Source organism: Vipera berus (assembly GCF_964194415.1).
Source record: "Vipera berus genome assembly, chromosome: 4".
Taxonomy (NCBI): Eukaryota; Metazoa; Chordata; class Lepidosauria; order Squamata; family Viperidae; genus Vipera; species Vipera berus.
Genome location: NC_138206.1, coordinates 2,536,598 through 2,552,605, shown reverse-complemented (window position 1 = coordinate 2,552,605; position 16,008 = coordinate 2,536,598). Strand labels below are relative to the sequence as shown.

At 49.9% G+C, this 16,008-nt stretch overlaps 1 protein-coding gene across 1 annotated transcript in view; it reads right to left on the bottom strand.

Annotated features, from left to right (window-relative positions):
- Positions 1–7,163: 7,163 nt before the first annotated feature.
- Positions 7,164–16,008, bottom strand: part of ARRB1 (arrestin beta 1) — a gene marked incomplete at its 3' end in the record, with an annotated part of 95,444 nt that continues 86,599 nt past the window's right edge. Inside the window, exons 15-16 of the mRNA XM_081327856.1 lie at positions 10,027–10,078; positions 7,164–7,272 (exon numbers count right to left, since the gene is read on the bottom strand). Coding sequence (XP_081183982.1) covers positions 7,164–7,272; positions 10,027–10,078 — 161 coding nt within the window. The remainder of the gene's footprint in view (positions 7,273–10,026; positions 10,079–16,008) is intronic.

Here is a 16,008-nt window from a genome sequence, read left to right as displayed (position 1 = left end):
TCTATTCCATTCCATTCCATATTTTCTATTCTATTCTATTCTATTCTATTCTATTCTATTCTATTCTATTCTATTCTATTCTATTCTATTCTATTCTATTCTATTCTATTCTATTATATTATATTCTATTCTATTCTATTTCAATTCTATATTTTATTATTCTATTCTTTCCATTCCATTCCATTCTATTCTATTCCATATTTTATTTTCTATTCTATTCTAAATTCTATTCTGTATTTTATTATTCCATTCTATTCTATTCCAATCCATACCATATATTCTATTCTATTCTATTCTATTCTATTCTATTCTATTCTATTCTATTCTATTCTATTCTATTCTATTCTATTCTATTCTATTCTATTCTATTCTGTTCTGTTCTGTTCTGTTCTGTTCTGTTCTGTTCTGTTCTTTTCCTTTCCTATTCTATTCTATTCTAATTCTATTCTATTCTGTATTTTATTATTTTATTCTTTCCATTCCATTCCATTTTATTCCATTCCATATTTTATTTTATTTTCTATTCTAAATTCTATTCTGTATTTTATTATTCTATGCTATTCCAATCCATTCCATTCCATGTATTCTATTCTATTCTATTCTGTTCTGTTCTGTTCTAATCTGTCAAGGGAATCACGGCAGTCGTTAAGCCAGTAAGAGTTGTTAAGCGAATCCGGCTTCCCCCATTGACTTTGCTTGTCAGAGAGTCACAAAAGGAGATCACGTGACCCCAGGACACGGCGACCGTCGTCAGTATGAGTCAGTTGCCAAGCTGACTCCGAATTTTGATCAGGTGACTACGGGGATGCTGGGACGGTCGTTAAGGGTGAAGAATGGCCATAAGTCATTTTTTGCAGTGCCATCTTTACTTCAAACCGTCACTAAATGAACCGTTGTAAGTCAAGTACCACCTGTGCATCACATTGAATAGGCAGACAGGAAGCAGGCTGGGGGAAAACCCTTGTCCATACTGGTAGTCCTGGATTCAGAACTGTTCATTTAGTGACGGTTTGAAGTTACGACGGCATTGCAAAAAAATGACTTATGGCCGTTTTTCACACTTAACGACCGTCCCAGCATCCCCGTGGTCACGTGATCAAAATTTGGACTCTTGGCGACCGACTCGCATTTATGATGGTTGCAGTGGCCAGGTGTGTGTGTGTGTGTGTGTCACGCGATCCTCTTTTGCAACCTTCCGACAAGCAAAGTCAATTGGGAAGACGGATTCCGCTTAACGACTGTGTTATTGACTTAACCCAGCAGTGATTCACTTAACAACGGTGGCCAGAAAGGTCGTAAAATGGGGCAAAACATCCCATTTTTTCTCGTTTAGCAGCTGGCTCAGCTGTGGTGGTAAGCGGAGGATGGCCTGAGTTGAAACCCCTTGCCACACATAGAAGAGTTGGAAGGGACCTTTTAGGTCATCTAGTCCAACCCCCTGCCCAAGCAGGAGATCGATCCTAGGCCATTTTTGACAAGATGTACATCCAGTCTGTTGAACTCTTTCCAAAATCCCTGCACGCAATTGTGTCAAAGAATGTGTGAAGCCTTGTGTCGGAGGAACCGGAAAGGGCTTTTTGTGTAGCATTTGTGCATTTGTGTTTCCTGCACAGAAAACTGGGTGTGGGGTGTCAGTAGGGCCCTGCCTCAGTTTCCCACTTGTCCTCTCCTGGTTCCCGCCTCCTTCCATGGCTGGTTGGGGAATTCTGGGAGTTGAAGTCCACTCAAAGTTGAAACCGTCTGGATAGAATCGGATAGAGCTGGAAGGGACCTCGGAGGTCTTCTAGTCCAGCCCCCTCCCAGCTCAAGCAGGACAACCTATACCATCTGAGACAAATGGCTCTCCAGTCTCTTCCTAAAAGCCTCCAGCGATGGAGCTCCTACGACGTCTGGTGGCAAGGAGTTCCACTGGTTGATTGTCCTCACTGTCAGGAAGTTTCTCCTTAATTCCAGGTTGCTTCTCTCCTTGATGAGTTTCCAACCATGGTTTCTCGTCTTTCCCTCGGGTGCTTTGGAGAATAATTTGACACCCCCCCCTAACTCAGCCCAACTTGCTAAAAAAACCCGGAAAAAAGAAACCAAGATCGAAGCTAACTAGATTTAGCATGGTGGATGTGCAGCGGCAGCCTTGAGAACCGGTTTGAAAAAGCACGTTGTGTGACGCAGCCGAGTGTGTGGCGACTACCACAACTTCCCCCTCTCCATTCTGCGCACTCATCCAGGCCGGTCCCAGAGCCAGCCGGTCCCTCCTGCCCACCGAGGGGAGCAATGACGCCGGGCGCCCATTCAAGGGAAGCGGAAACGTCGCTCAGATTAATAAACTAGAATAATTTATTTGACAAAAACCACACAAACCGTCACAGAAATGGAACAGAAGCCAAGCCGAGGACAGGATGAAGGGAATCACAGGCGGCTGGGGGCTGGCGGGTGGGCAGATCTCCTCCCCGCCTGCCGAGGAGGGGGGCCGGGCCGGGCTGGCTGCACAGGTAGTCCTCGACGTACGACAGCTCATTTAGTGACCGTTCAAAGTTACGACGACACTGAAAAAAGTGACTTAAGACGTGATCAAAATTGAGATGCTCGGCAACTGGCATGTACTTATGACAGTTGCAGCGCCCCGGGGTCACACAATCCGCTTTTGCGACCTTCTGACAAGCAAACTCAATGGGGGGAATGCAGCTTCGCTTAACGACCGTGTCACTAACTGAACAAAGGCAATGATCCACTTAACAAGAGTGAGGGGGAAAAAGGCATAAAAGGGGCAAACTCGCTTCACAAATGTTCCGTTTAGCAACATTAAGCTTTGGGCTCCATTGTGGTCGTAATGTGAGGACTCCCTGCATTGGACCCCTATTTGACCCCACAATCAGCCTTAAGGGGGTGGGCGTCAGTGGGGAGCCCCAGAAGTCTGGAAGAACACAGATCAACGAGCCCAGGTAAGTCCTCGGCTTACAACCACAATGAAGCCGAACATTTCCATTGCTAAGTGAGACATTTGTTAAGTGTATTTTGCCCCCTTTTACAACCTTCCTTGCCACAGTTGTTCAGTGAATCCCTGCGGTTGTTAAGTGAGTAACACCGTTGTTAGTTGAATCTGGCTCCCTCCATTGGCTTTGCTCATCAGAAAGTCCCCAAAAGGGGACACCCGGCACCTTGTGACCGTCACAAATATGAGTCTGTGGCCAAGCATCTAAATCTTGATCATGTGGCTACGGGGACGCTGCAACGGTTGTAAGTTAAAGAGCAGGGGTCTTCAGACTTGGCCCTTTTATGACTTGTGGACTTCAACTCCCAGAATTCCTCAGCCAACATGGGGGGAACTATGGCTCCTTCATGACTCGTGGACTTCAACTCCCAGAATTCCTCAGCCAGCCATACCTGGCCATGCCTGGCTGGCTGAGGAAATCTGGGAGTTGAAGTCCACGAGTCATGAAGGGGCCAAAGTTCCCCCATGCTGGCTCAGGAATTCTGGGAATTGAAGTTCACGAGTCATGAAGGGGCCATAGTTCCCCCATGCTGGCTCAGGAATTCTGGGAGTTGAAGTCCACAAGTCATGAAGGGACCATAGTTCCCCCACGCTGGCTCAGGAATTCTGGGAGTTGAAGTCCACGAGTCATGAAGGGGTCGTAGTTCCCCCATGCTGGCTCAGGAATTCTGGGAATTGAAGTTCACGAGTCATGAAGGGGCCATAGTTCCCCCATGCTGGCTGAGGAATTCTGGGAGTTGAAGTCCACAAGTCATAAAAGGGCCAAGTTTGAAGACCCCTGTTAGAGAAAGTGTAAATTACACTTCTTAACAATTGTAAATAATAAAAAAGGTCACTTCTTTTCATCGCCTCTGTAACTTCTAGTGGACACTAAATGAATCGTCATAAAGCGAGGACCGCCTGTATTCTCATCAATCGTCATCAATTTTGGGCAAATGACTTTACCTCTTTTTAACCCGTCTGGATGAAATTGAAAACAATTAGGCGAGATATTTGGAAGAAGTCCCTCTGCCCTGTCTAAGCGGGGATGGAAGGATTTCCCTCGTTGTGATTGTGGTGCTGTTGTGCACACTGTCACACGTATTGTGTCATATATTGCCCACCATGTGTGTTCTCCAGTTCTCTAGATCTGCAAGAAGCATTTGACCAGAGAGATGAACTGGACGTCCAGTTAGGAGACCACTAGCGTACAAACGTTTTGTACAAAATTATGTGGCTTGTGTGTGTGTGTGTGTATGTTTACTTCTCTTCTGGTCATGTTCTCATCGTGTTTTTAAAAAAATAAATACAGGTAGTCCTCGACTTACAACAATTCACTTAGTGACCATTCAAAGTTACAACGGCACTGGAAAAAGTGACTTACGTCTGTTTTTCACACTTACGACCGTGGCAGTATCCCACGGTCGCGACACATTTGGACACTCGGCAACTGACTCGTATTTATCACGGTTGTCCTGTGCCGTGTGTGTGTGTGTGTGTGTGTGTGTGTGTGTCACGTGATCCCCTTTTGCGACCTTCTGACAAGCAAAGTCCACGGGGGAAGCCGGATTCGCTTAGCAACCGTGTCGCTAACTTAACAACTTAAGGACCGTGGGAACAAAGGTCGTAAAACGGAGCAAAACCCGCTCAGAAGCTGGAATTTTGGGGCAAAATTGGGGTCGTATGTCGAGGGCTACCTGCAGTGCCAAGAAAATCCGGAATGGACGGGACGACTGGAAGTGTGCAGTCACGACGCCCTTGTCGCACGTGGGGAGAAGGTTGTGGGGACACAACTCATTGTAGAGACTCGCCCGAAAGGGGAGGAAGGGCAAACCTGGGGCAATTTTTGAAGAGCTGAGAAAGGGAGTGAGACACCTCGCTGGGGTGTTTGTGCTTCATTGTGTCCTGGCTTTTGCAAAGAGCGGTGTGTGTGTTTGTGTGTGTGTGTGTGTGTGTGTGATGAAGTTGCCAGCCACGAAGTTGGGTCTGCCGGAGGAGAGATGGTGACATGGTGTCACATGGCTGGGAATGTGGCGCTCGGTCCTGGGGGACCGTAAGGGACAGAGGGAGAATTTGAAATCAGAGGTCAGTCAGCTTGCGGGATTAACAGCGCTGGAGGAGCGTGGGAAAGCTTAAATCAGTGTACCTCTGCTTCCTCCTCCTCCTCCTCGCAAACCCCACCCCCTTCTAGCACTGACGATGGTCCCTAGTTGGGTCATGAAACCTCTGCAAGGAAACCACCCAGCTCAGAGAGCACCAGGGACCCCCCAGTCCTTCCTCCTCCTCCTCCTCCTCCTCCTCCTCCTCCCTTCTAGCACTGATGATGTTCCCTACTTGGGTCATGAAACCTCTGCAAGGAAACCACCCAGCTCAGAGAGCACCAGGGACCCCCCAGTCCTTCCTCCTCCTCCTCCTCCTCCTCCTCCTCCTCCTCCCTTCTAGCACTGATGATGGTCCCTAGTTGGGTCATGTAACCTCTGCAAGGAAACCACCCAGCTCAGAGAGCACCAGGGACCCCCCAGTCCTTCCTCCTCCTCCTCCTCCTCCTCCTCCTCCTCCTCCTCCTCCTCCTCCTCCCTTCTAGCACTGATGATGTTCCCTAGTTGGGTCATGAAACCTCTGCAAGGAAACCACCCAGCTCAGAGAGCACCAGGGACCCCCCAGTACTTCCTCCTCCTCCTCCTCCTCCTCCTCCTCCTCCTCCTCCTCCCTTCTAGCACTGATGATGTTCCCTAGTTGGGTCATGAAACATCTGCAAGGAAACCACCCAGCTCAGAGACCATTAAGGATCCCACACTACTCCTCTTCCTCTTCCCTCTCCTCCTCCTCATCTCTCCTTCTCCACAAACCCCCCTCCCTTCTAGAACTGATGATGTTACTTAGTTGGGTCCTAAAGCATCTGTAAGAAAAGCATCCAGCTCAGGGAGCACCAAGGACCCCACAGTCCTCCTCCTCCTCCTCTCCACAAACCCCACTTCCTTTTAGCTCTGGGTTTTTGTCTGGCAGGACGATTCATCCTGATTATGCTGGGTTGAAGAAGCAGAAAGCAGTTCAGTTCCAAAAGAAATCAGTGGTGGTAGTAATATTCAGCTAGTAAAAGAGAGTTTAAACTTGGTTACAGAGAAGGGGACTCTTGCCATTATCCGAGGAGGAGGAGGAGGAGGAGGAGGAGGAGGGCTGTGGGGTCCTTGGTGCTCTCTGAGCTGGGTGGTTTCCTTGCAGACGTTTCATGACCCAACTAGGGAACATCATCAGTGCTAGAAGGGAGGAAGAAGAGGGAGGGAGGGAGGGAGGGAGGGAGGGAGGGAGGGAGGGAGGAAGGAAGGAAGGAAGGAAGGAAGGAAGGAAGGAAGGAAGGAAGGAAGGAAGGAAGGAAGGACTATGGGGTCCTTGGTGCTTTCTGAACTGGCTTGTTTTCTTGAAGACATTTCCTGACCTAACTAGGGAACATCATCAGTGCTAGAAGGGAGGAGGAGGAGGAGGAGGAGGAGGAGGAAGAGGAGGAGGAGGAGGAGGAGGAGGAAGAGGAGGAGGAGGAGGAGGAGGAGGAGGAGGAGGAGGAGGAGGACTCTGGGGTCCTGGGTGCTCTCTGAGCTGGGTGGTTTCCTTGCAGACGTTTCATGACCCAACTAGGGAACCTCATCAGTGCTAGAAGGGAGGGGGAGGAGGAGGAGGAGGAGGAGGAGGAGGAAGACTGTGGGGTCCTTGCTGCTCTCTGAGCTGGGATGTTTTCTTTCAGACATTTCCTGACCCAACTAGATAGCATTCTCGTCTGCTGGCAACTTAATGGCACTGATGATGTTGCCGAGCTGGGTGTCACGAAACGTCTGCAAGAAAACCCACCCAGCTCAGACAGCACCAAGGACCCTCGGAGTCATGATACCATCAGCCCCTCCCGACACACACACACACACACACACACACACACACACACACACAGACACACATGCAGGCCCACGCATGCCCTAAGCGTGGCTGGAGAAGGCAGCTTCATTCTTAAGACCCCATCCGCAGAATTCAGACCGGACGGTGACCTCGAACCCAGGCCCCGCCTTTGCCAGGGGACGAACTGCACCTCCTTCGCAGGCTCCCGGCTCAACGTTTTAAAAAGAACGCAACTTCCCAAAACTGAATAGAAAAAAGAGGAGGGGGAGTGCTGGGGCGCTCGAAGTGGAAACGGAGAAGGCAAGCGGGCCATTTATCTGTCGTTCAGCTGCGGCGAGTTTGTCCCGTCGGCCTCCTCTTCCTCGTCCTTCATGCATTTGAGTCTCTGGCGGGCAAAATCTTCAAAGACAATGTCATCGTCGCTGCGGGGAGAAAGAGGACACAAGGAAACGGGTCAGGGGGCTGGAGAATTGTGGGCAGGGCGGAAAGCGAACTCAGCTGGACATTCGCCTTTCTTTTTTTGGTGTGCAATATTTTATTATTATTATTTTTTATAACCACAAATCCTGAATATTTGACCAGCAACATATTGTCTGGATTCCAGTGTTTAATTTATTAACAGGTTAAACTCCTTTCTCTCTACCTCGTTTTTCTGCCCATTGATGAAATGTATCCCATGTTCTAAAAGCAAGGGTCCCCAACCATGGCGACTTTAAGACGTGTGGACTTCAACTCCCAGAATTCCTCAGCCAGCTTTGCTGAGCAAAGCTGGCTGAGGAATTCTGGGAGTTGAAGTCCACACGTCTTAAAGTCGCCAAGGTTGGAGACCCTTGTTCTAAAGAAGGGTTCTTCAAACTTGGCCCTTTTGTGACTTGTGGACTTCAGCTCCCAGAATTCCTCAGCCAGGCATGCGTGCATGGCTGAGGAATTCTGGGCATTGAAGTCCACAAGTCATAAAAGGGCCAAGTTGGAAGACCCCCTGGATTTCAACTCCCAGAATTCCTCAACCAGGCACGCTGGCTGAGGAATTCTGGGAGTTGAAGTCCACCAGTCACAAAAGGGCCAAGTTGGAAGACCACCTGGACTTCAACTCCCAGAATTCCTCAACCAGGCACGCTGGCTGAGGAATTCTGGGAGTTGAAGTCCACCAGTCACAAAAGGGCCAAGTTGGAAGACCACCTGGACTTCAACTCCCAGAATTCCTCAACCAGGCACGCTGGCTGAGGAATTCTGGGAGTTGAAGTCCACCAGTCACAAAAGGGCCAAGTTGGAAGACCACCTGGACTTCAACTCCCAGAATTCCTCAACAAGGCACACTGGCTGAGGAATTCTGGGCATTGAAGTCCACAAGTCATAAAAGGGCCAAGTTTGAAGACCCCTGGATTTCAACGCCCAGAATTCCTCAACCAGGCACGCTGGCTAAGGAATTCTGGGCATTAAAGTCCACAAGTCATAAAAGGGCCAAGTTTGAAGACCCCTGGATTTCAACTCCCAGAATTCCTCAACCAGGCATGCTGGCTGAGGAATTCTGGGAGTTGAAGTCCACCAGTCACAAAAGGGCCAAGTTGGAAGACCCCTTCCCTAGAAGAGCATGGTTGCAGTGCGCCTGAACTGTGGTCACATCGATTGATTGATTGATTGCATTTATTTGCCGCCCATCTCGTTTCAAAGAGACTTTGGGTGACTTACGGCAGGGGTCCCCAATCCCTACGTGCAGCTCCAGGTGGGTGAGCAGTGGGCGAGCGGGCGTACGTGCAAAGCTCCGCTCACGCAAAATGGAGCTACCTGCAGACGCCCCCTCGCCGATCCCGTGGAACCGTTCTTGCAGTTCTCCTGGCTTCCCGGTGCACACAGAGTAGGTAAAGAGTTGGGGGTCGTGCAAAGGAGGAGGAGGAGGAGGAGGAGGAGGAGGAGGAGGAGGAGGAGGAGGAACGGACATGTAGGCTGGGGGTTCGAGGGTGAGGGTTCAAATCCAACACATGGAGGCTGGGGGTTCAAGGGTGAGCGGTTGAAGGGTTCAAGTCGCAGATCTTGGAATGGAGACAGGGTCAGAATCCGAATCTGAATCAGAGAATTGGAAGGGACCTTGTAGGTCATCCAGTCCAACCCCCCACCCACCCACGAGTCCACGAATCCACTATCTGTGGGTTGCAGGATAGTCCTCAACATACAACTACAAGTGAAGCAGGGTTTCCATTGCTTAGCAAAGGGGTTGTTTAGTGACTGGTGCCCGATTTGACAATCATTACAGGCAGTCCTTGACTTACGACCGCAACTGAGCTGAGCGAGACATTCGTTAAGTGAGTTTGGCCCTGTTTTATGACTTTTCCTGCCACGTTTGTTAAGCGAATCGCTGCAGTCGTGAAGTTAGGAACACCGTTGTTCATTGGCTTTTCTTGCCAGAAGGTCGCAAAAGGGGATCGCGTCACATACACACGCACGGGGACACGGCGACCGTCATAAATGTGAGTCAGTTGCCGAGCGTCCGAATGTAGATCACATGACCGTGGGGCATGCTGTAACGGTCGTGTGAAAAAAATAGTCCTAAGTAGCTTTTGGCCGTGCCATTGTAATTTTGAACAGTCAGTAAGGGACATGTTATAAGTCGAGGACTACCTGTGAATCGCTGCAGTCGTTAAGCAAATCACATGGTCCTTCAACAGATCTGGCTTCTACCCTTGACTTGGTTTGTCGAAAGCCGGCTGGGAAAGTCGCAAATGGGGATCACACCATCTAGGACACTGGGACCATCAAAAATATATGCCGGTTGCCAAGCATCCAAATTAGTCGATCCCAGGATCCTGGGGGATGCTGTGACCGTCGTAAGAGTGAGGACTGGTTTTAATCTGCTATTTCCAGTGGTTTTTTTTAGCTTCCAACGATCGCTAAAATAATGGTTGTACGTGGAGAACAGGGTCCTCAACGTTGGCAACTTTAAGACTTGTGGACTTCAACTCCCAGAATTCCTCAGCCAGCCAGGCATGGCCAGGAATGGCTGGCTGAGGAATTCTGGGAGTTGAAGTCCACAAGTCTTAAAGTTGCCAAGGTTGAGGACCCTGCTGTAGAAGACAGAGGATTGAAATGGCGCTAGTCGCTCACATGCAAAAAGAAGCCAGTTTTCTCGTGAGCAGCTCTTCTGAACACACAAAGACGCACCAACACACAGTTTGACTTACTTTGTGTCGAGTTCTATGAGGTTTGTGTCGATGGGGGCTTCATTTGGTGGAGCTGAAACCAAGAAGCAAAGCCAGCCAATCAGTTTCTTTGGACAGCAGCCCAGCCGACTTGATTTGCCAACGTGCCAGCCCTCTCAAGACAGTAGTCCTCATGAAGGTCCTTTGGGGAGGATGTTCATCTATCCCTTGCAGGTCAAGGCCTTAGAAAAAGCTTAGGAGCCAGGTAACTTCTCAACAGACACCCGACTTGCCAGCCCATCGATTATTGCATTGCAATGGGGACACCAGCTGGTGGCCGGCATCCCACGCAGAAAGCATATGAGCAATAGATTGGGCGATGCGCTGTGTCCATGTTTTTTTCCCAAAACTGGTCACTTTAACGAGTGTGGACTTCAATTCTGGGAGTTGAAGTCCACCCGCCTTCAAGTTCTTGGGGTTGAGAAACAATGATTTATAGCAGTTTCCCAACCTTAGCCATTTTAAGAAGCCTGGACTTCAACTCCCAGGAGTCTCCAACCAGCCAGAGAATTCTGGGAGTTGAAGTCCACCCATCTTCCCATTCAGCTGGATGGGGAATTCTGGGAAGTGAAGCCCACCCATCTTCCCATTCAGCTGGCTGGAGGATTCTGGGAATTGAAGTCCACCCATCTTCCCATTCGGCTGGCTGGAGGATTCTGGGAGTTGAAGTCCACCCATTTTCCCATTCAGCTGCCTGGGGAATTCTGGGAGTTGAAGTCCACCCGCCTTCAAGTTCTTGGGGTTGAGAAACAATGATTTACAGCAGTTTCCCAAGCTTAGGCATTTTAAGAAGGCTGGACTTCAACTCCCAGGAGTCTCCAACCAGCCATCTTCCCATTCAGCTGGATGGGGAATTCTGGGAAGTGAAGCCCACCCATCTTCCCATTCAGCTGGCTGGAGGATTCTGGGAATTGAAGTCCACCCATCTTCCCATTCGGCTGGCTGGAGGATTCTGGGAGTTGAAGTCCACCCATTTTCCCATTCAGCTGGCTGGGGGATTCTGGGAGTTGAAGTCCACCCATCTTCCCATTCAGCTGCCTGGGGGATTCTGGGAGTTGAAGTCCACCCACCTTCAAATTCTTGGGGTTGAGAAACAATGGTTCACAGTAGTGTTTCCCAAGCTTAGCCATTTTAAGAAGGCTGGACTTCAACTCCCAGGAGTCTCCAACCAGCCAGAGAATTCTGGGTAATGAAGTCCACCCATCTTCCCATTCAGCTTGATGGGGAATTCTGGGAAGTGAAGCCCACCCATCTTCCCATTCGGCTGGCTGGTGGATTCTGGGAAGTGAAGCCCACCCATCTTCCCATTCGGCTGGCTGGGGGATTCTGGGAATTGAAGTCCACCCATTTTCAAGTTGCTGAGGTTCAGAGATGTTGATCTGGAGCCCTCTTTCCACACCGTAACCTTTTTAGGAGGGGTGGACTTCAACTCCCAGCATTCCCCAGCCAGCTAAACTGCTCCTTCAGCCTCCGCTCCCCATCCAGCATCAGAAGAAGCAGGTCCCCCGTTTCTGGCTTCCATTCTAATGGCACAGGGAGATTATGCTGAATTAGCCATTATTTGTGCGGTTTGGGGGGGGGGTGAGGGAGGAACACTACTAACCAGGTTGCGTGAAGGAGGACCCCCGCCCGCCAAACCGACTACCGACTAGTCCAGAAGCTGGATTTGGAATACAGGCAGTCCTTGACGTACGACCACAATGGAGCCTAAAAGATCCATCGCTAAGTAAGACGGTTGTTAAGCGAGTTTTGCCCCGTTGTACGACTTCGGGTGCCACGGCGCTTAAGTGAATCCCTGCAGCTGTTCAGCTAGAAACACGGTTGTTCAGTGAATCTGGCTTCCGTAGTGACTTGGCTGGTCGCAAAAAGGGGATCGCGTTGACACCCTTTCAGCCCCCTCCCCCTCCCGCCGGGGACCCTGCGACGGTCGTAAACACTGTTAGATGTTTAGTGCCAGCCATTGGCAGTTCCCCAAAAGGGTCATCAGATGGAGGCAAAGAGGTTTCTTTGCTTCCACTGATGAGCCAAGGGTCCCAGACCCACAGCCCCATTGGCGAGAGAGTTTTATGGTCAAGGAGGGGCCAAGACCCCCCATAAATACCTCTGCACGAGGGGCTGCTCTTTGTTCTCCATTTTTCAGTCTCCAGTTCTATCTCTACTCCTAACCTCTATTTTAGTCATGTAATCCTAGCTTGTTTTGTTTTATTTTATTTCTCTCTCACATGCAGGCATGAATGCTTTCATGCCAAGTATTTCTTTCTCTTTGATCTATCTTGAATAAAACTAATATGATTGCATCTCTGCGTTCTGCCTTTGCTTGGGAGCTCCTTTAACGATTCATTGTGAGTCCACCTCACAAGTTGGTAGTCAGAGCATGGTTTAAAGGAAAGCTTCCAAGCCAGCCAGGAACTAGCCAACGAGATGTCTGAAAGGCCCGGCACCAATCCATTTATAACAGATGGCAGGACTTCTACTATCGTGACCAGGAGTCATCGATCGAAGACAGCCTCCCTGCCTACATCCAAGACTTCAGTCCCTGAAGCAACCTCAGCTGCAGATGAAAGCACAAATGGCCTTCATCCCGTCAGAGGATCCAGCAGAGCGTCCAGGACCCCTTCACATGCCTCTCTACAACTGAACGCCACAGAGGAGAGCATAGAAGGATTACAGACTGTCCAAGGCTGCTCAGATGCTGCAGAGACGGACCTGGCTGAGACCAAACGCCGCGTGAGTAAACTGACTGCACAGGAACGTGAAGAGCTGCTTAAAGAGATCCTTGCAATGCAGGAGGAGGGAGGGGCAGCCCAGGGAACAGCTCAGAAAGCCTCAGATCCCCTGGTGAGCCTCTCCCTAGAGACCACGAGGCCCCCAAATATGGCGCCCGCCTCCCTTAGTGACCCCGGGACCCCAAGGCTTTTGGCGCGAACCCGCCCCCCCAGCTGTGAGCTACAGCTTCCTGGGGCAAGCGGAAACAAGATGGCTCCGCCCACGTGGTCTGGCACAGGAAACAAGATGGCGGCCCCCACTAAATCTAACAAAGACTTGATTTTTTTAAGTCTGGAAAGCCAGCAATCCCTGGCTTCCAACCAAAATAGCCTGCAGTCCCTGGCATCCAGCCTGAATGACATGCAATTCCTGGCATCCGAGCAAGGCAGCATGCAAAATCCTGAGTTTTCCCCACCACAAAGCCTAAAATGCTATGATAGCAATGAGGTCTGTCCAGCCAAAACTGTTACAACGGCTCTCCAGACAGCCATGCAAGCTCTGGCCACTGCCTTTGAGGCTAGCAAGACAGCGGCCAAACAGACATCGGGGGTGCCCACCCCCCCTCCAAGGCCTCCCACCCTCTCCCCAGAGCCCAACTGCCGGGGGGAATCCAGCCTGCAGCCTCCCAACAATCAACCCCCGAGGCCTCCCACCTTCTCTTCAGGTCTTCAGGACCAGCAATGGGCTCCTCAGGGCGATGATGAAAATCCATGTGCTTGCAGCAACAAGAAAGAGATGCCGGCCGGCAAATCTGGGCTCCGCCGCCCCAATGCCTCATGGGAAGAAGGGAGAAACCCTGAACAACGCCCTCCCCCGGGTCACATGGTTCCCGGGCACGCCCACCTGGAGTCAATAAGTAATCAAGAAGGATTCACTTCAGGAGTAAGCATTTTTCCGCTTCCTTTTACATCAATGGACATCTCAGATTTCTTTGAATATGGGTCTGAGTTTCTAGCCACAGACCTTCCTAGAGATTTTAAAAAGCTGCAGCTGGGTGGAGAAAATTATAGCAGTTGGAGTAAAGATATACAGCTATATCTCTTAAAGAATGGGATTCTACAAATGGTTCGAAAACCACCCCCTCCCCCATGGGGACGTCAAGAAGAGCTGCGACACTTGCAGGCTTATTCTGCTCTACTCAGTTCTCTGGACAATAACTTGTTCCCTAGCATTCCAGCTGGTCTCAGAGCTGCTGAGGTCTGGAAACTGTTATTCAAACTATTCAACAGCGATACCATTGGTTCCATCACCAGATATACAACTGAGCTTTATACAACCAAACTGAAATTTGGTGCCAGCATGCCTGAACATCTTGCAAAATTAAAGGCACTCAGGGCAGAATTGATTTCCAGAGATTTTCCTGTGTCTGATGTGAGCATGCTCTCCATAATTTTTACTTCTTTAGACAGGAGTTGGAGCAATTTCATTGTTTCACTTGAAGCGGTCAAGAGGGAAGACATAAATCTGTCCTACCTCACAGGGAGACTGATCGAAGAAGATCGGAGAAGGAGAGATGCTGGAGAATACGCTAGAGTCACCACTCAGCAAGCCAGAAGGGGGCGCCACAACTCAGAGCAAATTAATGCTCTGCTTAAATGTTTCATCTGTGGCTCTGAGGAGCACCTCAAGAAAGACTGCCCCCATCAACATCAAGCCCCTAAACGTGGTCCCAATCAAGTAAGAAGCAAAGGGGGAGGAAGGGGGCGTGGCAGGGGCAAGGGAAATTCACTGCATACTTGTTCCCTCACCCCCACAACAAAGGCTGATAGCTCCACTGACTTATGGTTACTGGACTCTGGAGCTTCTTCTCACATTACTAATATGAGTCAAGGTTTTAAAAGGTTAAAGAAAATTAACTCATCTGTCAAGGTTGCAAACGGTGATACTGCTCCAGTTGTTGGGGAGGGTTTCGTTTCTGTACCTGGGCTTGGAAAAGTAGAGGGTGTCTTGCACGCCCCTTCCATAGCCAACAACCTTTTGAGCATCACCAAATTGTGTGACGATGACAAAGTGGAAGTCTTATTTCGCAAGGGGGGAGGTCATGTCACCCGGGACCAGAGGGTCATTGGAAATATTACAATCATAAATGGCTTACCATATTTTTCTCCCAAGCCACCACAGCCTGCCCCAAGGCTTTCCAAGGGCAGTGTGGGCAAGGAGCCTGAATCTCAGCAGGCACCTACACCACCACTCAAAGCAACCAGAGCCAAGAGAGTGTCAATAGGGAAGCCAATTCACGATAAGTGCGCCCACTTATTGCACAGAAGGCTGGGCCATGCAAGCTTCCCTGTAGTTAAAAAGATGGGAGAATTTGCTGAGGGAGTCCAGCTCAAGGACTGTGACGTGTTTCTGGACTGTGCCATTTGCAAGAAAACAAAGAGGAAGGCTGCTCCTATATCAAAGGTGTCATTACGCAAGACTCAATATCCATACCAACTAGTACATGTTGACCTAGTTGGGCCTTTTACACCTTCCCTAGGAAAGAAAAGATATTTTCTCACTGCCGTTGATGATTTTTCACGTTACGGTCACGTATATACCCTCACAGAAAAATCTGAAGCCTTTGATGCCATCAAGTCGCTGTACAACTTCGTAGAGACCCAGTACAAGACCAAGATCGCACAGTTGCAGAGCGATCGTGGGGCTGAGTTCATGTCTCAGAAGTTCCAGGACTGGGTAAGGCGTAAGGGCATCCGCCATTTTCTAACTGCACCGTTCACCCCGTCGCAAAATGGTGTAGCTGAGAAAAGGAATGGAATCCTGCAAACCATGATGCGTAGTCTGATTGCAGACGCGGGTGTCGCAGAATCATACTGGGGGGAGGCAATTCATTATGCCAATTACACTTTAAACCGCACCTGGAGCAGTGTCGTGAACCAGACCCCATATTTCCTGGTTCACGGTAGGAAACCAAATCTGGCACATTTGCGTGTGTTTGGCTCCTATGCATGGGTACACATCCCCAAGCAGCTGCGGAAGAAGGGGAGATCTGTTTCCCAGAGACTAAGGTTCTTGGGCTACGCTCCTGGCTCCAAGGCCTATCGTTTCCTGGGAGAAGGGGGCAGGCCTGTGACTTCCCAATCTGCCTCTTTCGAAGAGGATTCCAATTGGACCCAGATCCACTCAAATGATCTGGGCCCATATGCCAACCGACCCAGCAGAGGCACACCGACCGCGACATCGCCAGAGGCGACCTCG